This window comes from Prionailurus bengalensis, chromosome B1 (genome assembly GCF_016509475.1).
Source record: "Prionailurus bengalensis isolate Pbe53 chromosome B1, Fcat_Pben_1.1_paternal_pri, whole genome shotgun sequence".
NCBI classification, from domain to species: Eukaryota; Metazoa; Chordata; class Mammalia; order Carnivora; family Felidae; genus Prionailurus; species Prionailurus bengalensis.
In genome coordinates, this window is record NC_057344.1 from 203,322,964 (window position 1) to 203,345,548 (window position 22,585).

Below are 22,585 nucleotides of genomic sequence, written 5' to 3' on the forward strand. Positions count from 1 at the left end.
GGAAGATAAGACTCCGTCCTCCTCCGCTTGGTACCACCTTTGCTCCACGGGCGCCTGGGTCATGTGCGCCTGCTGCGCTCGGGCCAAGGGGCAGACCCCCGAAACGGAGAAGGGCCCCCAAGCCCGTCACCTGGAGCTGGGACACAAAGTGACCGGGTGGGTGTCTGGCAACCTCTGACCTGGCCCCCGCCGGAAGAGGCTCGCACTCACGCGCGGCGTGGGGAGCTCCGAGCCGCTGGCTGACTGTGCAAGGGACCCCCCCCCCCCACCCTGAGCAGCAGACCGCTAGACAGCAACGTGCACGCGGCCGGCGGGTCAGGACTTGAAACTGACCAGACCGGTGTCACGCGTCTTTTTTCTTTGGAAACACTTCCTTGATGGAAACTTCTATGTTCGCATAAGGAAGTCATGAAATAGATTTTCTTCTCCTTAAACATCTCACACTACGTCATCCGGGTATGATTAAAATACAATTTAATTACCTGATAAAGTCACATTAGTTAACAAAAAGCATCACGCTGGCATCATTAAGCGTTCAGTGAGGCAGAGCTTTGTAGAACAATCAGAATGCAAAAGGTCACCCGGCCGGAGAACCTCTAATAATGAGCGGCTGGCGGCCTCGTCCGGCCCACGCTCCGGGGCTGAGCCCTCCCGGTGAGGTCGGGAGACGGGACGGGCACAGGACCATCAGACGAGCCTTCAGAAGGCGGCAGCCATTTCCAGTATCTTCCGGAACCAGCATTTGAGGTCAATGTCCTCATCAGCTGGATGAGCTCACTCAGACTCAGCTGAGCGTGCCGGTGCGCCTACAGCCTCGACTTCAGACTTTCCACATGGGTCTTACTGGCAGAAAACTCCGCCCACCACGATGCCCGCTCCAGCACTTGGCTCTCCTGAAGGACGGCGGTCCAGAGGTTTTTTATAGAGCTGCGAGCAAGGAGCACACGCGTGAACGATACACAAGGTTCCTGACGGTGGCCGAGGGGGCAGACGCAAACCCCCTCGTTAGCTTTTGCTGAAAACACAGGACGTTCTGTCACCTTTTAGAAAACTTTAAGGGGATCTAATTCACGCAAATCTTTGTCTCTAACCGAAAGCAAAGGGTAGAACGCGTTTACGAGGACGGCTCCTCACGCCTCCTGCCCGGACTCTGCAAGCGTGCGCTAGCCTTCGGCCCTGACGTGCCCTGTCCCCACGCGGCTGCCGGCGGGGCGGGTGCCCGGCACGCGCTGTCCCCCTCTGTCCGGCTTGCCGCCTCCTCCGGGACCTCCACACTCAACGAACGGCCTCCCGCTGGGCAGCCCCGCGGGACAAGGAGAGCGGCCGCCATCCCGGACGAAAGGCCGTGAGCGTCGCGGGAGCTGGTGGCTGGTCCTTCGCCCACCCCAAACCGGGCCCCCAGGCCGACCTCCAGCCCGCGGAGACAAGGAAGGGGCCTACGCTGTGCCTGGCTGGGATCGACAGATTTTACTTTGGAGAAGCGCCTGCAATTTGCCTCCGACACTGTGCTCTGCCCCCTCCCAGACACACACACTCGGGCTCGCCTGGTGACGGGCTCCGTGGCCGCTTGGAGCTTCGGGCTTCGCTTAACGATTGTCTCTAATAACCCCTGGCGGCTGTGTTCGTTCACTCAAGACGAACGTCTCACGTGGCAGCACCTGGCTACGGTGTGCGCCACAGAAACCACCCCTACAGGCGAGCCTCGCGCCGGCTCTGGTTCCCGCCGTGGAGTCCCCACACCGCGGGACGTGCCCCCGGGCACCGGTCGCTCTCCTGCCCGTCAGCCTGGCTGCCTCTGCAGGGCAGCCGCACGGGCTCGAGTGGGGCAGCGGCACTGGTGCCTTCTGCGAGCGCCAACGCCCCCCTGTGCTCGCGGCCCTGGGGGCGGCCACGTCCCCGCGCTCCATGACGCCACCGCCCCTGCCGTGTCTCCTCCTCACGCGCCCCCCATGGGCCCGGGCCAGCCCTCTCCCGTGGCCTTGTCGGCACGTCCTCCTCCGTGCGCCTGAGGGGGCCCTGGCCACACCGGGGACCCATTTCGGCCTCCTGCCTCCTCTCCAAACGGTAGATCTGTCCCCAAACCCTGGCTCCGTTGCCCCTGGCGGGGCAGCTGTGGGCAGGCCACCTGGCTTCTCCGGAGGGTGGGTTTCTCCCCGGCACGATGGGCGTGCGACATGCACCGCGTGGGAGGGGGCCAGACGCCCAACCCTGCAGCGCGAGGACGGCAGGCCTCCGCGGGGGCCACTGTCCCCCTGCCAGCCTGAGTCAACGGGGGACTTCTGTCCTGCCCACCCCGGGGCCCGGTGCACCATCCCAACCCCACGTGTGGCCTGGGCCGTGCCCCTTTCCCGGATGTGATCTTGCAAAGTACTGACTCCAGCGTTCCCCTGACCACACGTGCAGGGGTGCTGTCCCCTTTTGTCCGATTTCCATCGAAACAGAGCCTGGGTCGGCGGCACGTGTCCCCACAGAAAACACATGGTCTTGGGGGTCGGGGGTCAGGCGGGAGTCAGTCCTGTTCCACTGCTCACAGTCGCAAGACCTCAGGCAAGTGACTTTAACACACTGAAACGTCCCCGCGGTAACACAGGGGCAAACACGGGGCCGCCTGTTGATAGCGCGGTGCTGGGAGGTGCTGAACAGATCCGTGAGCATCAGCCAGCACACAGGATTATGAGCTGGCTCAGTACCGAGCACAAGGATCACAGGGCAGGACAAGGTGGGGGCACACGCCTGGGGGGGGCACTTTGGTTGGAGCCAGAGAAGACCTGAGAGGGGGCATTCTGCTTGGACCCAATGAATGGAAGTGGTCCAGGAACAGCAGGTACAAAGGCCCTGGGGTGGGAAAGCTCACACACCACCACAGAGAGGGATGGTGAGGCTGGAGTCCAGAGGGCCGGAGGAGCACGGCATAAAATGACCTCGGAGAACCAGGCGGAGGTCAGGCCGCCAGGCGGGGGGTGTGGGAAGGGCCGTGCCTGCAGTTTCCGGTATGAGGGCTCAACAAGAGCAGCCCGACGAGATCACTTTAAGAAATCATCCTGCAGCATGGCGCGACAGGACAGATCGGGGAGCCGAGGGGGGGCTGCCGGGAAGTGAAGGAACGAGGGGTGAGCGCCGGTGGCCAGAAGGGGTCAGGAGCCAGCACGGCAACAGGCCCCCGGGGGTGTGAGCGCGAGGGCCGGACGAGGGCCGGTGCTGACCCGGTGCCCCGGGCCGACGAAGGTGGTGCCGCCGCCCCCATCTCAGGGGAGGGCGGGCTGGGGGGGCAGGATGGCCAAGTCACCCCAGACATCTCCCGGCCGCTCCCTCCACCGCCGCCCGAGCGTGTCAAGTCCCCAGAAGGCGCCAGGGCGCTCCGGGCCCACGTCAGCATCTCGGGCTCTGCCACAGCCACCGCCAGCCCCCGGAGCAGCCCCCGCTCGCGCTCGGACACACGGCGGTTCCCGCCGGGCCGCAGGGGGACAGCTGCGCTCACCTCGCCGTCGGCTCTGCCAATCGGTGAGTCCAGGATAAAGTCGGGAGGGGCGATCACGTCCACCAGGGCAACGGCGTCGTCTTTCAGCTGTTGGGAAACAAAGTCCGTATGCCTGGCAACCCCTGCAAATCTCCATGGCGACCCCTAAGAAACAGAGCCCGGGCCGCCGGTTGCCACGACCCGCTAGCAACGCCGACCGCAGCAGGCGCACGCGCGGCTCGGCCAGTAACGCATTATCTTTTCGTTGGCCTGGACTACGGATCCCCCGGGGGCGCGTCTGAATATTTTCACCACGTTGCTAATCACTCAAGACTTCCAGCGTGTTAACTGCTTTTCAGTAAGGTAGGGGCCCCTCATAAAAGCGTCCTGCAGGCTCGCTAACTGGCAGCCGTCCTCCGAGATTTGTGTCCGAATCCTGACCCATCTGGGCGGCTGCCGCCGCAGCAGAGGAAAAGTATGTCCGGAAAAAATGTGACGGGGAAGGTGTTTATGGGGGCCCGGGAAGGCTGTCCCACGGAGGCTGCCGGTGCACAGCGCTTTTATGACTCTCCCCTCCTGCGAGTCACCTTTCACTGGGACACGTGGAACTTATGTGAGGAGCCTCCCAAGAACTTTCTTGAAATGCAGGAGCGTTTTTTTCCCAAAATAACCGTGAAGTGTCCCGGCTGCACTGACCGGAGCCCTGGAGTGGGGCAGCCTCTGCGACGGAGGCAAGCAGGCGGCCAGCGCGGAACAACGGAGTCCGCGAAGCAGGGGAAAGGAGAACACCCGCGGGGCTCAGAGGCTGCTCTTTAGCGCCCCCGCCCGTCTGCCCCGCGGCTGCGTGCCCTCTGCCCCTCGGGCCTCGGATGAACAAGCCTGGAGCCGTCCGCGGAGCGACCCCCTCGTCCAGACAAGGAAACGGTCCGGCTCGGGGCCGTGCGTGGGGTCTCTGTCTCACCGCACACCTTGGCCGAGGCCGCACACCCGCCCACGATGCCCACGTGAACCACCGGACGGGGCTGGCGCCCCTCCGCCTGCCTGACCCGGGCCTCCCCGAGCGAGAATGGGGACCTGGCCCTGCCAGGCGGTGCAAGGAGACGAGGCGTCGGCTGCACACTGTGCACGTGACCACCTGGCCTGCGGGGGTCACGGTCACCGGGCGGGGGGCTCGGGGGGCTCAGCTGTTTGAGAGCAGAGGAACACCCGCCGCACTCTTTGTGAACGGCAGCTGGCCCCCGCGGAGCCCACACAGGAAATCCCTGTGGTCGCTGGTTTTGCTCGAGGAACAGTAAACGTGGCCACACGCCAGGGCGGTGCAGCCACAGACGCTGATCCGGAAACCAGGAGGCAGAGGGACCACACTCACGAGGGGTCCGGGGAGAGGGGTCATCTGGAACTACATCAGCTCCGAGCACGGAGAGGGGCCAAATGAGGTGGCCCGTCCCCGGCCATTGAGACGTCTGATAAAACGCTGGCAGGGCCTTGACTTAACTGCCCAACGTCAGGAAGACAGAGGACGCAGCTACCTGCGGGGGCCCGACAGGGCAGCACCAGCGCGTGTGGCCCTTTAACTGCAGATCGGTTCAAAGTAAGGACAGACACCCTCAGCCACACCGGGCACACTTTCACCTGCCAACCGCCCACGGGGCTGTGGTGATCACAGGGGACAGCACGGCCCCAGGACACGTCCACCCCCGTAGACGTTCCCACTGGACACGGTGCCACACGAACATAAAGCGGGGGCTGGACCCACCTGACCTTTCTGGATGACAAAGGTCAAAGAGTACAATACACAAAAAATAACGAGGCACCTGGGCGGCTCGGTTAGGCGTCCGACTCCTGATTACGGTTCAGGTCATGGGCTCATGGTTCGCGGGATCGAGCCCCAGGTCGGGCTCCGCGATGCGCTGACAGCACGGAACCTGCTTGGGATCCTCTCTCTCCCTCTCCCTGCCCCTTCCCCACTCGCTCCCGTGCACTAAGTACCTAAATAAATAAGTAAATAAGCCATGAAATGAATTCAAGCTGGCCACCGAGTACCTTGGAAGGCTCGAGAAGAGAATTACTAAGGCAGCTGTAAAACAGTGTGTTACAGAGTCCGGATTCTAAGACGCTCCCCAAAAATCACTCTTTGCCTAACATTTCTGACACGAACATATTTTCCCGTTCTGGCCCAAAGTCGCACGCACGCTCGTGTGTGTGTGTCACCAGGCAGCGGTTACCTGGAATGCGGGTGAATCACAGGAGGGTGATCGCGACTCACCTGGGCGCACAGGTCTAGGATGGCGTTCTCGATCATTTTACCCGCCTGCTCACCAGAAAAGTAGCCACCTGTAAGCAGAGGGCGGGTCACACTGAGCACGGGCGCCCTGCAGCCACATGGGCCCCTCCAGGCGCCCCGCCCCGCCCCCGCCGCAGGAGGGCTCCCTGCCACCCAGGCCCGGCCGGCCGCAGCCCTTTTCCAGGAACACGCTGGCCGGGGCCAGGGCTCCCACGTCCCTGTCCCATCACTGCGCATGCGCCTGGAGGCCGCGGCCACCACCGTGGCCGGCTTGCGGTGGCGTCTAGTGGGCCCAAGCATGCAGCCTGTGCATTTGAGAGCACAGCATTTGCTGCAGGATCTCTTCTTTGCCTTTTGTGATGGAAACTGCCCGTCACTGGGAGTTGTGTCGTAAAGCACGCGGTCTCCTGCCCTGCACCTGCCGCACCCTCTGTTTGAACCGCCCTCCCCTCTGCTAGCCTCGCCTGAGCTCTCGTGGCCTCCAGGGGCAACACCAGCCCCGAGGGGGAACCTGGTTCTTGGCAAGGGGAGTAGGGCACACAGGCTGACTCCTCGCCAGGCCGGATGCACGCACAGGACACTTACAGACACAGCATTAACGTGTCCGGAGGGAGACTGGGGAAAAAGGTCTAACGTGTCTCCTTGGAAGGACAATAATGAAAACAGGTTGAGAAGCTCAGGCTTGCCCCATGTTCACCAGTCTCCCGGGAATCAGCCCACACACCACCTCCTCCAGGCTGCCCTCCTGGGTCCACAGGCTGGGCGTTCCTCAGGGTGCCTCCCAGCAGCCTGGGCTTGTGTCTATGTAGGACCTATGGGACTCGAGGGGTGGGTAACCAACTCCCTGTCTGGCTAACGTGGGCCTTCTGGAATATTCTCTGAACTGGAAGTGGACTTCAAAGGGACCCTGAGTGAAAGCGAAACTACGTCGGCAACATCGTCCTGATGCCACGGGGCTGGAGCTCCTCATCTGCCCACAGGCTCACGCAGCCTGTGAGGACCGCTCAGGACGAGGAGGCAAAGCCTCCCGGACAGAACAGGCTGCACTCCGGGGCGGGACGGGGCGGGACAGGGCGGGGAGGCGGGCTCAGGGGCGGCCGCAGGGCCTCACCTCGGTAGAGCAGGGCCATGTGCTGGTTCAGGGACCACAGGGCGTAGAGAGCACTGAGCCGCTGGAGCACGGCCCGCAGCGGGGGCGGCACGCTGGGCTGGTGCACGTACTCGTGGAACCTCCGTACCACCGTGAGCTCCAGGAACACCAGGGCCAGGGAACGGCAGCGGTACACCTTAAAACAGAGCACGGCCCGGGGCCACCGACCCCCGTGAGCGGGCGGCCGGGGCTCCCGTCACAGTGGTTTCCGGTGGAAGAAACCCTCGAGAACACAGACGAAGGTCTGAGCTCCGGCGCACGTCCGGACGCGGGGACGACGACAGCAGGTGAGGCGGTGCACGGAGGGGTTACGGCGTGAGAAACGCCCCCGCGGGAGCGCTGCGGACAGGCCCGCACGCTAGAACGCCCAGCTCGAAGCTGGCGTTTATGCTCTCCGAGGCCTCGGGAAAGCCGGCGTCAGCGGCCCCGTCTGGAGCACACAGCCACAACTGCGCCCCCAGGAGGCACGAGGGCACGCCGCGGGTCCCCTTCCGCGCCCGGAGCCACGGAGAAGTCGCCGGGTGACCCGGGCCAGCCCCTCGGGGTGACGCTGTGCCCCCTCTCCTGGGCTGCTGAGGAAACCGCTTCTCCATCCCACTCACACATCTGTCCACAAGTTCGGGGACGGCTGACGGGCGGCCAAGGCATGGGGCCGCCCCGGGCCGGGTCTCATCTGCGGGCGCGGTGCTGACACTGGCTGGGTCTGTGAAAGCAGGCGGTCACTGCAGACCTCTGGGCCCGGTGTCTCCTTTTTTACCCGGCATCCGAAGTACCTGCCGGTCACTGTTAGCTCTGCTCGTCAGCTTTTCTTTCTCCATCTCCACTCGATCATCTGACCGGATTTGTTTAAATCAGAAAAACTGCACTGGCATCACCTGACCTGTTAGAACCAGCAGGTGGCGCCTTCGCACGGCAGCCTGGGGGGGGGGGCGCGTCGTCGGCCACCCCGCGCGTCACCTGAGAATCTGCCCAATGATGGCTGTGGAGCCCACGATGTGAGGGCCGCACGTGCTAGGTCCAGATGGCCGGGGAGGCAGGACGCCTGTGTGAGGGAGGCGCGGCCCAGCGGGAGAGGCCTGTGGCCTCTGAGACTCGGTGGGCCAGAGGGCAGGTCTGCTTCCGTGGGCTGCGGCCCCAGACCCCCCGAGGACTGCTGCACTCAACGTCAGGGGCTCTCTGCTCGCTTAAGTCTGCCCCCAGGGACGTCTGCCACCTCAGACACATCTCCGGTTCTCAAAACTCCGGGGTGGTGTTGACATCTTCGTGGGTAGAGGTGGGGGCGCTGTTGAGCAGCACACAGAGCACAGGACAGGCCCCCGTCCCACCGAGAACTGTCTGCCCACGTGTCCACACTGTGGGGGGCCCCTTGCCTCTGGACGGGTCCGGATGGAGCCCCTGCTCCCCCAACCTCCACTAGCCGGGGACACACGGTGGGGCCACAGCTCTGCTGTTCAGCTCCCAAGCGGTCTTCTGACCCTCCAGCGCCGTGCTGTTTAACCGTCCCCTTTGGGAGTCTGCCGAGGCACACCTCGGACCCGATGTGGCCGAGGGTCACCTGTCACTACGCAGCAATGGACCTGGGACCCCGTTTGCAGACAGCGAGCACTCAGAGGCAGGGCCGGTCACACGTGCAGAGTCAGGAGGGGTGGCCCCTGCCCCCAGCCCGGTCCCCTCTCCGCAGTGTCCCCCGTGCCGGGCTCCCCTCTCCCGCGAGCCCCCACCCCCGCGACGTATAAACCAATCGGGGTCCAGGTATTCATCTCTGCTGTGCTCTGATCACTGAGGATATCTGCACGTTAACAAGCGACGGATACTTCCGGCAAAAAACTAACTCCTAACTGTCCCGGTGTGGACGTCGGCACAGCTGAGCCGGGGCGTTTCTCTTGGCCTCGATTTCCTTACGCATCAGAGAGGCCGGCATGAGACGAGAATATGCGAGGAGCCCGTGTGTGGCCGGGGTAGGAAAGCTCACCTGCGTTTGCGAGGCAGACGGCTCTGGACGGGGCGGGGCGGGGGGGCCCCGGGAGGGGGTCTCTGCAGCCCACCTGTTCACATTTTCTCACTTTGAGCCCGGGAGGGGATTACTCGGCTCAAAGAGGCAATAAACGCAACTATTCGAGAGCCCACTGTGTGCGGGCAGGTGGCGGGTTAGCAGAACAGCAGCGGTCTCTGGCGGCCTCCCCCGCCGAGTCCCGGCAAGCTCGTGCTGGGACGACACGAGAGCAGCCAGCGTCTGCCCCCAAGGACACAGCAGGTTCGCTCCCTCCGTGACCCACCGGTGGGTCTTCGGCGTGTGTGGCCCTGGTTCAGGTTAAGCAACTGTCGTGCCTGCCGCCTCGGGCCAGCGGCTGGTTCCCCGCCCGGGAGCCCTTTCCCTCACGGGGACGCTGTCTGTGGGTCATGCTGTGCGTGCTTCCCCAGTCTGTGGTCTGTCTCCTGATTTCTGTTTATAGAAATAGTGAAAGTTTACATAGTCTGATCTGACAGTTTTTTTTTTCCTACAGCTTCTGGGTTTCCTGTCTTAAGAAGGCTGGTCCCACGTCGAGGCTGCATCAGCGTTCTCTGACACGTTCTTCTCACGCCGTCCTGCTGCTCCAGTCATGATACGGGAAGAGACGGCGTCTTCTCTGGGACACGTGAACGTCCAGCCCCGGCCGTGAGAGCTCTTGGCTGTCGGAAACGACCCAGTGCTCGCTCTTAAAATGCTCCGTGATCCAGACCAGGTGCGGAAAATGCAGACTGCTCTTGGGCCATGACCTCCCTTCCAGGCCTCACGGCTGCTCCCCGTGCTACACCCCAGCTTCTGAGGGCCGGTCAGCTCAGCAGCTCTCCCCAGGCACCCCACCTCTGCTGGACCCAGAACCCAGGCTGGGCCAGCTGGCCTCTCCGTCCTTTTCAGCCATGCCACTCACTGAAATGCTGCTACAAGGTCCTTCAATGAAGATCTAAGGGTGAAATATTTCTAAAACGGCTGCGCCCCTGCTCGGGGCCCGCCGTCAGGGTGTCGGGCACAGGGGCGGAGAGACAGCACGGAGACCCACGGCCACCCCCGGGCAGCTCTCTGGCATCCGGACGGAGGTGCCTTTTGTACCCTCCTCCCCTCCAGAAATGGAGGACCTGTTCCATGTCAACAGTGACGGCCTGACATGCAGAGAACGGAGGGACGCGGGACAAGCTAACGAACGTGCTGCCGTCGCTGTCCAAAGGACTAAGCCTGCCGTGGCCCCAGCCATTCCAGAAGGATCCTTTCCCTGCCCCCCAGTTTTGGTCATTGTGACACGAGCTACAGTTTGCTAACTGCAGCCACCTGCTGAATTCGCTTCCTTGAGGCCCTGGGGCCGACCTGGGTCTACTCTTCCAGGCCTTTCCAATCAAGACGCCATCCTGTTCCCTGAGCTCCACACCTGGGCAGGTGTGTGCGGCAGGTCCCGGGAGACACCACCCGCTTTGCTTCTGGCCGCGTCCACCCGAGCGCGGAAGCCGCCGTCCCAGTGTAACGGGAGGGGGCGGGGGCATCTGCAGATGCACGGATGAGGACGCCGAGTTCTCGACGCAGAGCCTCACGAAGTGAGACCAAGGAGAGGGGACGCCATCAGTTCTAGAGACTTCTTGTTTCCTTCATCCATGGCCTCCCCAACAATACCCTGGGTCATGACGGGCCAGCTCCTGATGCCAGGAGGCGTGTTAGAGCAGGCTGCCTCCATACTGTGGATTCCGGAACCCAGGAGCTGGCCCTGACCGAACACGAGAACCAAAGCCACCCTGGGACCCAAGGCTCCTTGAGAAGAGCAGTAATGACCTGAGAGCAACCAAGTGCAGGGGCGGTGGGACCTCACGTGAGTCACCAAGCTGTCGCTGGTCGGGTGGGAGGGACCAGGGCTGGTGCCTGGCCCCAGAGCCCAGTGTCCCAGCTCCAATAGTGACAGCTCTGGACACTGAGCACTTTGTTTGTTTTGTTAATTTTTTTTGAATGTTTATTTTTGAGAGAGAGAGAGACAGAGCATGAACGGGGGAGGAGCAGAGAGAGAGAGGGAGACACAGAATCCGAAGCAGGCTTCAGGCTCCGAGCTGCAGCACAGAGCCCGACGCGGGGCTCGAACCCACAAACCACAACATCACGACCTGAGCTGAAGTGGGACGCTCCACCGACTGAGCCACCCAGGCGCCCCGAGGACACGGAGCACTTTAAACACGACACCCACAATCCAGCAAGGTCCCTGCAGCAAACTAGGGTGCAGACAGGTCGTGCACCTGAGGGCACAGGGGCAGGAGGGCCTGGCCGGCCACCAGCAGGACATTCAGCTTACGGGGACAGGGCAGCACAGAAATCCAAAGCAAATTCAAAAAGCAATTTTAAGAACAAGCATACCTGACTGTTGTTTCTTGCTTCAAAGTCACTGCTTCCTGATCTCTTCTCTTGGTTTACCTTCTGCACACTCTCTCGGAGCAGGTAACAGACCAGCCACTCGTATGCCGCCAGCGGGACTTCAAGACAAGACACAGAAGGGAAAAAAACGATAGAGCACCCACGTGTGCAGAGCACTTACGCGGGCGGGAGGGGCAGAGGGTGCACAGTGCACAGTGATCTTTGTGGCGAGAGTGCGAGGCGGGCCCGGTTCACGGACACGGAGGCACTGGGAGGGCACGGCCCCAGGCTGGGACAGGCACCCGGAGGGCACGTTCTGGCTCCGACTGAGGCCATGGGGCCACAAAGCCACTTTGGGATGGCGGCAGGTTCTGGGTGACGAGACAGGGCGCGTCGCCTCAGCGTCACTACGGATCTGCACGGACGAGAGGACGGCTTCGCGGCAGATGGCGGGCGAGTGGCGGGAGGAAGGGGTGTCCGTTCACTGGCCAGCACGGCCCTTGGTCTCCCTGGGACTAGCGGGCAGCTGAGCGGGGGCTTCTCGCTGGCCCTCCCGGGGCCTCAGCCTACGCGCCTTCCTCCCAAGGAGCTCTAGGCAAGAAAGGAGGTGCCACCACAGAGTATAGACAGACAGGCACCTGCTGGGAGGGGCCGGAAGAGGGAAGGCCGCAGGGCGCCCCCTGGCCCGGGAGCCCTTCTGCTCAGCTGTTGCCCTCGGCGCGGGGCCCCCAGAAGGGACCACGGGGACCTGGCCATGCTGGGTCCGGCCCCAAAGCCTGGGCGAAGGGTCCTGGGGATTCCTCCTGCGTCACACAGCCCACTCCCGGGGAAGACGGACGGCACTCGCCGGGGCCCTGCCGCGGACACTCGACTGTCTCAGCACAACTGAGAGGTCCGTGAAAGAACAAATAAACTCACTCACGGGGCCGAGACAAAGCTCACACGCCGAGCGCACACGGCGGCCCCGGTTCCTCTGGGGCCTCCTCGAGCCCGTGCCAGAGTCCGGCCAGGTGTGGGGCTCCGCGGGGACCCCCAAAAGACACGCTCACGTCCTGACGCGAAGCCTGCAAGTGTCTTTCTTGGGAAAAGGCAGACGTAAGCAGCTAAGGATTCTAGAGATTCTCCTGGAGAGTGTGGTCCCTAAATCCAACAAGCGTCCTATGGGGTCAGAGGGGAGATACACATATGGGGGGGGGCCATAGGGCATGGAGGAGACACGGAGTGATGCGACCATGAGCCCAGGAGTGCCGGGGGCCCTGGAGGCTGGGAGAGGCAGGAAGGACCTCCCACCCCCAGCCTCTGCAGCGAGCGCAGCCCTGCCCCACCCCCTGGTCCCGGGGCATCTGGACATACCCGCCGGGCACTTGGCTCCACGAGTGACACCAAAACCCCCCGTGTCATCACCCCTCCCGTCCCCTCCCCCCGGGGGCTTTGTTCTCACCCAGCCCTCCGTCCAGCAAGCCCCTGTAGACCGGCCAGCCACCTTCCAACCACCTCTCTGCCTCCCCCGACACTGCCTCTGCTAGACCCCCGTTTCCTGGCCGATCCCCCCTTCCAGGGTGGGGCCCCAACCTCGGTGCGCCCAGAAAGCAAGGCTCGGCTGACTGGCACCAGCCCCCGGGCTGGCGTGGCAGGGTCTGGGTGTGGCCTGCTCTCCGTCCATGCCCCCACACCCGGTGCTCCCACACGACCTCCTCTAAACCCGCAAGACCCCCCGCGGAGCCGGCCGCCGGGGAGACAGCTGAGTTCTCCCTGCTCCGTCCCTCCCGAGGGAGGGCTTGGAGCGGTGGCCCCCAGTGAGAGCGCACCGTGGGCCAGGCCCCACCCAGAGCAGCGTGGGGACGACTGTGTACTGCAGGGGGAACTGAGGCTTGGAGAGGCCAAGTGCCCAGCCGTAGGTCTCGTGGGCTCCAGAGCCTGAGTCCCGTGACTGCGGCCCGAGACCCGCTGAACGGGTGGCAGGAGGCGAGCCTCTGCCCGGTGCGCACACGGCTGTGAGAAGCGCAGGTTGAACTGCAGATCAGCCAAGGAAAGGAAAGAACCGGGCCCCGTGTCAGGTGGCAGCACAGGTCCTCAAAGGCGCCGGGACATCTGCGAAACCCGTCCTCGGCACACACGCTGGCCTGCAGGTCAGAGGAAGCGGGGAGATGTGGAAGGCAGAGCCGTGAACCCCGCCCGCCCCTGAAGGAAACCCTCTGCGCCTTCCCGGCAGGCTGCTCTCTGCACTGAAGGGTCTCGTGTCCCGGTCCTACCGAGCTCGAGGGTCAGGAAGATTTCACGTACTCTTTACCAAGGACGCAGCCGACGCAAGCCAGGGCCCACGTGTGGGATGTGATGGCCACACGCCCCAGGGACAAGGGGCCGGCCACGCGCCGCACGCTGCCTCCTCCGTGCGTGGAGAGGAGCATCGGCATTCGGGGTCGGGCGCTGTCGCCAAAGGAACTTCAGCTGCATTGTTTCCTCCCGAAAACGCAGGCCAGGGCAGTCACAGGGAAAACACGACTCTGTCCGGGCACGTGTCCTGCTGCGGGTTCGCAGGTGCTGCCTCGGCTTTCGGTGTCCGCGAGGGGCGGCGGGGGGGACCCGTGCGGAGTCCTGGGGACGTCACGCAGCTGGCAGACCGCTTGCGTTCCATCTGGTTTCACGACGGGTGACGGTTTCTGGGGAAAAATTCTGGTGGCGTTGATGTCGCGAGAGGCATTAGGCTATCTTCCGGCGCGTTCTGTAGCAACGCTGGGCTGGGGAGCTCTGCCACCATCTGAAATCGATCTTCAAGCGTGTCCCACCGTGTGTACAAGGGCAGACAGAGACCTGTAGGTCACTTACTGTCCGGAAAGCCGTGACAGAACGTGGCGACCGATGAGAAATCAAGCGGTTAGGGCAGAAGCTTCCTGGATGACGATGGAGGAGAGCCAGCTGGGCAGCCAGCCGGCCTGGGTCCTACTCTTGCCCCGGCTGCTGACGTGGGCTAGACCAGCCGGGACCACCCGGCCCAGCCTCCTCTAGGGAGACGTGAGCAGTGCGTGCCCCGCAGGGCCAAGCGGACAGTGTGCGGCCGGTTCCAGCACCCGCAGCTGCTGCGATGTCTCGGGCTCTCGGTCCCTGGCGGGTGGGCAGGCAGGCGGCAGGTCCTGTACCCAGAGGACCCAGCGGCCCCCGGACTCCAGGGGATGCTCACTCCGGGGTCTCCTGATGCAGCTGCCCTCCTCCCACGCCGCAGGCGCTCAGCTGACAGCGGTCGGGGGAACAAAGGGCATCTCGCGGTGAGTCTGGGGAGGCCAGAGCCACGCGTGGCTGCGTTTACCGCAGTGGCCGACGGGTCCTGAACACAAGCAAGGCAGGAGCACGGTGCCCAGCGTCCCCACGATAGCCTGTCCCTGCGCACCCGGGGACGCCTGTGCTTCTGGAAGAAGTTGCCTTTCCCCCTGCGGCTGCTGGGTTAAGAGTTGGCTACGTGTCCGGCTCTTGATTCTGGCTCAGGTCATGACCGTACAGTTCCTGGGTTTGAGCCCCGAGCCAGGCTCTGTGCGCTGACAGTGCAGAGCCCGCTCCGGATTCTCTCTCTCCCTCTCTCTCTGCCCCTCCCCGCTTGCTCTCCATCTCAAATAAATAAACGTTTAAAAAAAGAGAAGAGCCTGGAGAGGCGGGTGCTGCTATTGCCCCGGGCGAGGCCAGCGGGCCGAGGCGGGCAGGGCCGGAGCAGACCCAGGCGGCCGGGCGCCCCCTCGCTCTCCTGGCGGGTGGGCTGCACTTCCAGGTCCCGGGAGGCTCAGCGGAAGAGCGGCTCCTGCCCGGCCCCCAGGACGCGTGCTCCGAGGTCCGCCTCGCCGCCAGCCCACAGAGGCAGTCCGCGAGGACGTGGAAACCGGCGTTTCCGGGAGGGATGAAGCAGGTGCGTTCGGTGCTCATGGGTCGGACGACGGTGAGACCAGTGGCGTTTCTGCTGTGGCTTCCAGTGCCGCGTGTCTGACACGGGACTTGACAAAAAGCTGAGCGGGGCCCCGCGGGAGGCGCAGGCCCGGGCCCAAGTTCCAGCCCTGTTCCTGTGGGAGTCTCCTCCGGGGGCTTCTGGGGGCTGGTGCTGGGCCTCGGAGCACAAACAGGCCGGGCCTGACCCGGGCTCGGCACGGACACCACGGACGCGCCGCTGGACCTTCCCGGGCCTGGGTGCCGGGGGAACATGGGGACGTGGAGGGGACCAGACAGAGCGGGGACGCGACCAGAGCCGCTCCGCCTCACACTGCCCCCCACCAGCACCGCCACTGCCCCGTCCGGGACACCCATCTTCTCTCGTGTTGCTCTGTTCCCACGGCGGACAGAGCGGCCTTCGCTCCAGAGGGACGTTTCAGAGTGAATCGTCACAGAGCACACACAGACCCGTCAGTCAGCCGCTCTCTTCTCCAGAGTCCCGTGTTTCCCCCAGCCCTGGATCAACGCGCGCGCTCCGCTGGGCACATCCCCCCCACCCCCACCCCATGGCCACCCCGCCCGTGTCACTGAGATCTCAGACGGGCTGTCCTGGGCAGTCAAGCCCAGTGTGTGGGCCCCTGCCATGCAGAGCCCCTGCTCCTTTGCACAGGCCCGTCCCTATTGGACCCTAATGCCGCGTGAGAGCAGGAACCGGTCGCGGCCGGCTCTGCCCCCCAGCCAGGCTGTCACGGCCACACAAGACGAGCACGGGCACCAATGGTCATGGCCGCTGAGCCTGTGCAGAGGCCGAGGGGGGTGAGCACACTGCAGAGCGGGGGCCGCGGAGGTGATGCCAGTGTGGCCGGCACGTGCAAAGGCCCTGAGCAAAAGGGCCCCAGCTTCCTGTGAAGACGGCTCAGTCACAGGGGCGGCCGGTGGGCAGGAGCCCAGCTGCCCAGCGAGGCAGGAACCCAGAGCCTCTCCGTCTTCGCCCTCAGAGGGGGAGGCAGCACCCGACTCAGGAGTCGGGCCGGGGAGGTGCTGGGTGAACATGGGAACCGACCAGCCGCCTGCAGGCCCTACCAAAGCCCCCCACTGCGGTACGGTGTGCCCCCCAGGATCACGAGGGGAGGGAGATGGGGAGACAGCGTGCTCACCTGACGACTCCAAGCAGCCGGCGACGCTGGGGCACGAGAACCTCTGGTTGAGGATGTCGGGATAGGCTTCCAGAAAGTCCACGGTCCCCAGAGGGCTCTCAAGGCGAGCGCCACCTACAAGCACACCCAGGACCCGGAGTGACGGACGCCGCCCCGCCTCGCTGACCCCCCCCCCCCCCCCCCGCCGCCACCGGAAGGTGGTGAGTCACTGCCTGAGGATACACGTCCTTCCTGCAGACACGGGTGGACGAGCTGGCCCGGTGGGGCCCGGACGGCCCAGCTGCACCAGCGGGGGCGGGGTCTTACCCTGGAGGCGGAGCTCCAGCAGGCCCAGCAAGTAGCCGCTGGTCTGCTGCAGCAGGACGTTGTTGTCCCCTTCATACGTGCAGTTGGGGTCATTCTCGTTCCTGAGGTCGCCCAGGCGGTTCACTGCAACGGAGCCACACGCTTCATCACTTCCTGCGCTCGCGGGACGGTACTGCCACCATCCCCCGGCCCGACCGAGACACTGCGCTCCGAGGCCGCCAAGGCCCCGCTCCTCCCCAGCCGGGTCTCCACCTCCCAGCCTGGCCGCTCTGCCTTTAAGGGGACACACGGAGCCACGCGGCCAGGCCCCCGACGTCCACGGCGCGGCGCTCGAGAACTGCCCGGCGTCGCCCGCGTCTCCCTCTCCCCTGCTGACCGCGGGCCTCGCGAGGGTCGCTGACAGACACGGGCCCCTCAGGGGAGCTGCCCACCCCGTGGCATTTTTTCACACAAGAAACGTCAGGTATCAGAAGACGACGCTCAGCTTTTTTTTGTTGTCTCTCCCGCCGACCACGGGACTTCGTTCCTCTGCCTGTTTTACAAGGTACGCTTTCCAGACCCTCCCGTCTGGGTCTCCGTCCTCCGACGGAGAATGTTCTCCACAGGCCAGGCTGGGCCGGGAGGAGCCAGAGGGAAAAGCGGGGGCCTCCCAGGCTCACACGCTGCTGGGAACAGGGCCAGAGAGGGCGCACGAGGTTCTGTAGCGGCCGCCGGGCTTGTGGTCACCTGTGCCACCCTGATCGTTTTCCCCCGACTCGGCGCCCCAGGCCGCAGAGAGACCTCCCTACAGAAACAGTCGGGCGAGGCCACGGAGAAATAACTTGCAATTGCTATTAAACCTAGACAGGGCCCGTGACATCCGCCCCGCTGAGCCGGGTCTCACCCATTGCGGCCTGGCGTTTACACACAGGACACGGACACAGGAGTTTCTTGTCGTCTGCACTGCTGCACGTTCAAGTTCATTATCCCACTTACGGCCCCAAACGGCCAACTGTTTACAGGGACTCCAGGAGTCGTAACGACAGAAACTACAGAACGCTGCACAGAGGACAACATGGGTGAGTGACACGGCACAGCCACGGTCGCCTGTTCGTCAGCAGGGAAGGGGGAGGCGGAGGCAGCCGAGGGACGGCCGAGGGCCGCCCGCATGACAAGGAACGGGACAGAGCCTCGCCGGGAGCACGTGATTATCCACAGCCCGTCACCGACACGCTCGAGCTCGGCAAGAGCCTGCAACGCTTCTGAAGGTATCCGCTGAAACAAGGCTGTCGCGTTCTGCTGTTTGGGAGGCGCATGGCCTTCTGGGAGTAACTGGATGTTACCCGTCAATTATTGCAGAACAGGGGACGCCTGGGTGGCTCAGTCGGTTGAGCGTCCGACTTCGGCTCGGGTCACGATCTCGCGAGATCTCGCGTGATCTCGCGTGAGTTCGAGCCCCCCGTCGGCTCTGTGCCGACGGCTCGGAGCCTGGAGCCCGCTTCGGATTTGTGTCTCCCTCTCTCTCTGCCCCTCCCCCGCACGTGCCACAGGCCCGACGCGGTGCCAACCACTTTAGGTGTATTAACTCACATAAGCACCGCACGTGCCCGTGTCGCGGCACGCTTCTGTCGACCCTGGTTCGTAGGTGAGGAAACTGAGGCACAGCGAGGCTAGCTGGCGGGCCCGTGGCCGCGCGGCTCGTGACTGGCAGGGCAGGAGCTGGTCGGAGGCTGTCGGCTGCCTGCTCTCCTTACCACAGAGCAGCTGCCCAAACGACGGCCGATGCCGAGAAAAACTCTCTTTTCCTACGTTTGAGAACTTTTCGCCAGAACAAAACGTGCCGCTAGTTTCCTGCCAGGTCAGTCGCCGGAAAGTTACGACTCAACCAACGGATCACGCGCTTTCTGCTCTGGTTGTGGGCGGGCCCTTCACAGCGTCTCTCCTCAGACGTGGCAACACGAGGCCTCGGAGAGCGCAGGGATGTGTCTAGGCCAGGGGGTCAGCAAACTTGCTCTGGAAAAGGCCAGACGCTGAGCCTGAGCTCAGGCTCGACGCAGACGCCTCGACTCCGTTCGTCGTGCGAATGCGGCAACAGAAAACCCATGGACAGATGGGGGTGGCCACGTGCCGAAAAAACTTTATTCGCAAAAAACCGGCGGTGGCTGACTTTGGGCGCCTGGCTGCAGTCTGCGGACCCCTTGAGTCAAAAGGAGGGCTACGGACGGGAAACCGTCACGCCTCTCAAGACCTACCCGCCAGGTAGCCGTGTCCTCCGCACGCCTCCCGGCATTCCTGAATTCCCCGCTGCGCGGTCCACGAAGCCAGGGGCTTGCTGCCCGACACCAAGGCGTGGATCTCACGTCCGAGCTCTGCCTTGGGAGAGGAAATCGACACGAAGAGATGAAAAGAGGCTGACCTCTTTTCATCAAGAGATGACCAGAGGTCAGAGGTCAGTTCGCCCCTCGCGTCGAAGGCTCACGTCCCCTCTAGTCTAATCTAAGACACGCGACAGCTGCGGGAGAAAGGAAAAAACAAACACCACCTTAACCTGAAGAGGGGGGTTCACCTCCGAGTGGCTACACTGTGGTACAGACAGTTCCATGGCAACAAGCAGATGGACCGGGGCTCTGTGCAGCAAATAGACGCCGGGGGCATAAGGGTGATCACAGACGCAAAGCACAGAAGCAAGGAGTCCATCACGGCTCACTTCCCGTGAAGCTCGTGAACCTGAAACGGAGCACTTGCGGAGGAAGGAAGAACCGAAGGCGGGGTGGGGAGGGCGCGCCCCTCTGAGGAGAGGGGCGGGCGGGCCCGGGGCGCAGGAGACAGCGTGGGTGACAGGGAGCCACAGTCGTCTCTGTAAGGGTGTCCCGGCCAGCGTCTCGGGGCGGGTCTCACCCTTTGCTTCCACCTGACGTTTCACAGAAACAAGAGAGATGAACACGCACCCCCGCTAAATGAGATGGTCCGTTTGCCAATGTTTTCAACTTGAAAACGTCAGGGCCGCTCCCAGGCCCTGCCGTGCGCCGGTTAAACCGCCGGGTTTCGGGAAGAATAAAGCGGGAGTACTCTTTAGAACGTCACGAACGGGACGAGTCCAACGTCAGCTGCAGAAGCTTCAGTGACTCATCCCCGTGCTCCCAGGGCCTGTGCTTTGCCGAGCAGTGCACCCTGCTGGCCGCCTCCCGACTCCCGGATGTTTACACTGAATGTTCCAAAACGTGCTAATTTGAGACAGGCTTTTTAGGGTGTTGGACTTCACACCGATCGGCAAGACTTCTGACCTGTTTTCAAACCTGTTTTCTCGTGACTCACATTTCACTCATGCCCGGGAGGCAACGTGAGGGGCTATGGAAAGTCCGTCATAAACCGTTTACACAGGAATCAGCCAAGGATGACTTTACGCAGTGCCTGAGCTCAGCGGACGCTCAAATCTGGCACAAACCCTTGACTGTCCATTCAAATCCAGTCAGCTGGATTCAGCCTTTGCAGGATTGTTTACGAAACGACCGGAGCCGTGAAATCTACTGAGGGGCCGGTATCGTGGATTGTGCAAACTCATCACGTTTTCAAAAGCAGAAGGCCAGCTGAGCTCACGGACTGGAATTAGGAGTCACGTCAGCCCGTCCTTGAGGAGCAGGAATACGGACGCACACCCGAACGGTCCACACCACAGCGAGGATTCTGGGGGTCCTGAGCAGGGGGGCGGGGCACAGCTAAGGACACGCCTCACGTTTGCCCCACGAGGCCGCCACGGACGGACAGATGTCGTTCGGGAAGACGGGTTGACGTGTGCCGTCCAACCTCAGCGACAGCTAACGAGGTTCGACACCGCGGAGAAAAGAGAATCGCCTCTCACCTGCCTGGTGCCGTGGTCCGTTCCCATGAGGCCTTGGTGAAACTCCGCCAAGTTCAGGAAGAGCCATTTGGAAAAGTGGTCTACGGCATACGCAGCCGCCAGGTAGGGAAGTAGGCGCCATTGCTAAAATCGACGAGACGCTCACGTTAACACGGCACGGTCCTCCCACAGAGCCCGCCCCTGCTCGCAGACAACACCCTCCTCCTCCTGAACCCACCCCCTTGGCGGAGAGCCCCCCGCCCCGGGTAGAGACAGCACCCCTCCCTTCGTAGGGAACCAACTCCTCCTCAGAAAATGCACCCCCGCCTCGTAGGGAACCCAGCGCCCCCCTCAGGGACCCCCACCCCCCGCCCACTTGCAGGGAACCCAACTCAGCCTCACTCAAAGGTGCTCTCTGTGTAGCAGGCTCAGGGGTCTCACCAACGGGACCACTGGGAGGGTGACTATCGGCCCCCCTACCACGCCGGGCTGCACAGGTGATCGCTTGTGCTTTGAATGCCCACCAGGGGCCAAGTGATGGCCCCTCAGCCACCTGGGAAAGTGAGGCCCACAGGGGGCCGGGAGTCCGCCCGGGCAGGGAGGGGGTCTCTGCACGCCCAGCGCCGCACGGCTGGAAGGGCGTGGAGGAAAAAGCGGGAAAAGACCCGGCAAACGGGCACCACCCCCGCCTACCGCTTACGGAACAGAGGGCCACACATCCTGCCAACCGCCCTCCGTGGACTCGGGCATTTAATCCTCGTTGCCACCCCACGAGGAGGTGTCATCGGTTCTGGTCCGTGAGGAACCCAGACCCCGGGGAGGCGGCACAAGGCGGCCCTGCCCCAGGGCACGCGGCCAGCAGGGTGGAGCCCGAGCGTAGTGGCCCGAGCGGGCTCCCGGACCGTGATTCACCCTCGATGACCAGCAGTCGGGCGCGCTGACCTCGCAAAGGCCACAGGGCTCGCGGGGAAAGGAACGGCGTGTGCCACACAGACGTGAGCCAGACATTCTGCTTCTCCTCGTTTGCTTATTACGAAAACAGGCACGCGGCCACGGTGAGAAGTGGGAGAAGAAACAGAGATTCTCTTGCGGTTCCCTCAGGCTCTCCCTCAAACACCCCTGCGTTTCCACAGTGCTCGGCCCGAGACGGGGCCGGGCTTCGCTGCCGGACTCGGACAGGAGTCCGAGTCAATGCCCCCACCTGTGAACTGGGAATTACGCCCCACCTGGTGAAGGCCAAGTGCGCCAGGAAGGCATGTGAGAAGCGTGGAGGCCGGGCGTGAGAAGGGCGGATACCGCACAAGCACCGCGTGCTCCTGGGATAAAACCGCGCCCCCTTGGGCATCCAGGCCGCCTCGTCCCCAAGGACGGGCCGGACGAGCATCCCTCCCGCTACTCCAAATGCTGTCACCACAAACGGCCCGAGCGCCCGGCTGCCGCGGCGGATTGTTCCCGCGGGGTCGCTTCTTCGGGACGTGGTGAGGGAGCCAGAGAGTGGGGCCCGGGACGAGCCGCCACCGCCGGACCCCGCGGAGGCTTTGCACGCAACCGCGTGGGAGCCTCACCAGCACACGCTTCTTCCAAGGGCCTCATTCGGGCTACCGCACACACGCCTTTTCCCGAAAACGCAGGTTGGAGAAGCCTCCTGCCCAGCGGCCAGGCTCCTTCCCGTCAGTTGCCCCGACCGTCGCCTGACGGGGTCTGACGGCCTCCCAGCAGCCAGAGCGCAGCGGCTCAGAGACCCGCAGGTGCCCCCGCGACAGGAGGGACAGGCCGGGACGCCCGCCCCAGCCGTACCTGCATCTGATACTCGAGCACCGGTACCTCCACCTCGTCTGTCGGCCCGAACTGACGCCGCGTGGCTGAGAAACGAAGGGCTATGGAAACGGCCAGCTTTAAGTTCATGACGGACATGGCCACGATGGTGGCCCGACCTAAGGACAGGTTGCTCAGGGACGCCCCGAAGCGCTGCTTGGCGTCCTACAGGGAAAGCACACGTGGTGAGCGCGAGCGGGACTCCTGGCGGCCTCGGGGACAGCAGCACGCGGACGGCTGTGCCCGATGGTTCCCTGGGCGCCCCCCGCCGTGCACCCCCGGGCCAGGACCGCCGGGCGGGCCGGGCTGTGGAGGCGCAGGTGT

At 63.8% G+C, this 22,585-nt stretch overlaps 1 protein-coding gene across 4 annotated transcripts in view; it reads right to left on the reverse strand.

Annotated features, from left to right (window-relative positions):
- Positions 1–457: 457 nt before the first annotated feature.
- ACOX3 (acyl-CoA oxidase 3, pristanoyl) overlaps positions 458–22,585 on the reverse strand; it is a 41,970-nt gene continuing 19,842 nt past the window's right edge. Inside the window, exons 9-18 of one of the 4 annotated variants that reach the window (XM_043573087.1) lie at positions 22,244–22,426; positions 20,468–20,590; positions 18,861–18,981; positions 16,630–16,752; positions 16,324–16,437; positions 11,261–11,376; positions 6,853–7,027; positions 5,724–5,791; positions 3,479–3,565; positions 458–927 (exon numbers count right to left, since the gene is read on the reverse strand). In XM_043573087.1, coding sequence (XP_043429022.1) covers positions 841–927; positions 3,479–3,565; positions 5,724–5,791; positions 6,853–7,027; positions 11,261–11,376; positions 16,324–16,437; positions 16,630–16,752; positions 18,861–18,981; positions 20,468–20,590; positions 22,244–22,426 — 1,197 coding nt within the window. In that variant the 3' untranslated portion in view covers positions 458–840. Of the gene's footprint in view, positions 928–3,478; positions 3,623–5,723; positions 5,792–6,852; positions 7,028–11,260; positions 11,377–16,323; positions 16,438–16,629; positions 16,753–18,860; positions 18,982–20,467; positions 20,591–22,243; positions 22,427–22,585 lie in introns of all 4 variants that reach the window. The other 3 variants (XM_043573086.1, XM_043573088.1, XM_043573090.1) reach the window with 3 other exon arrangements.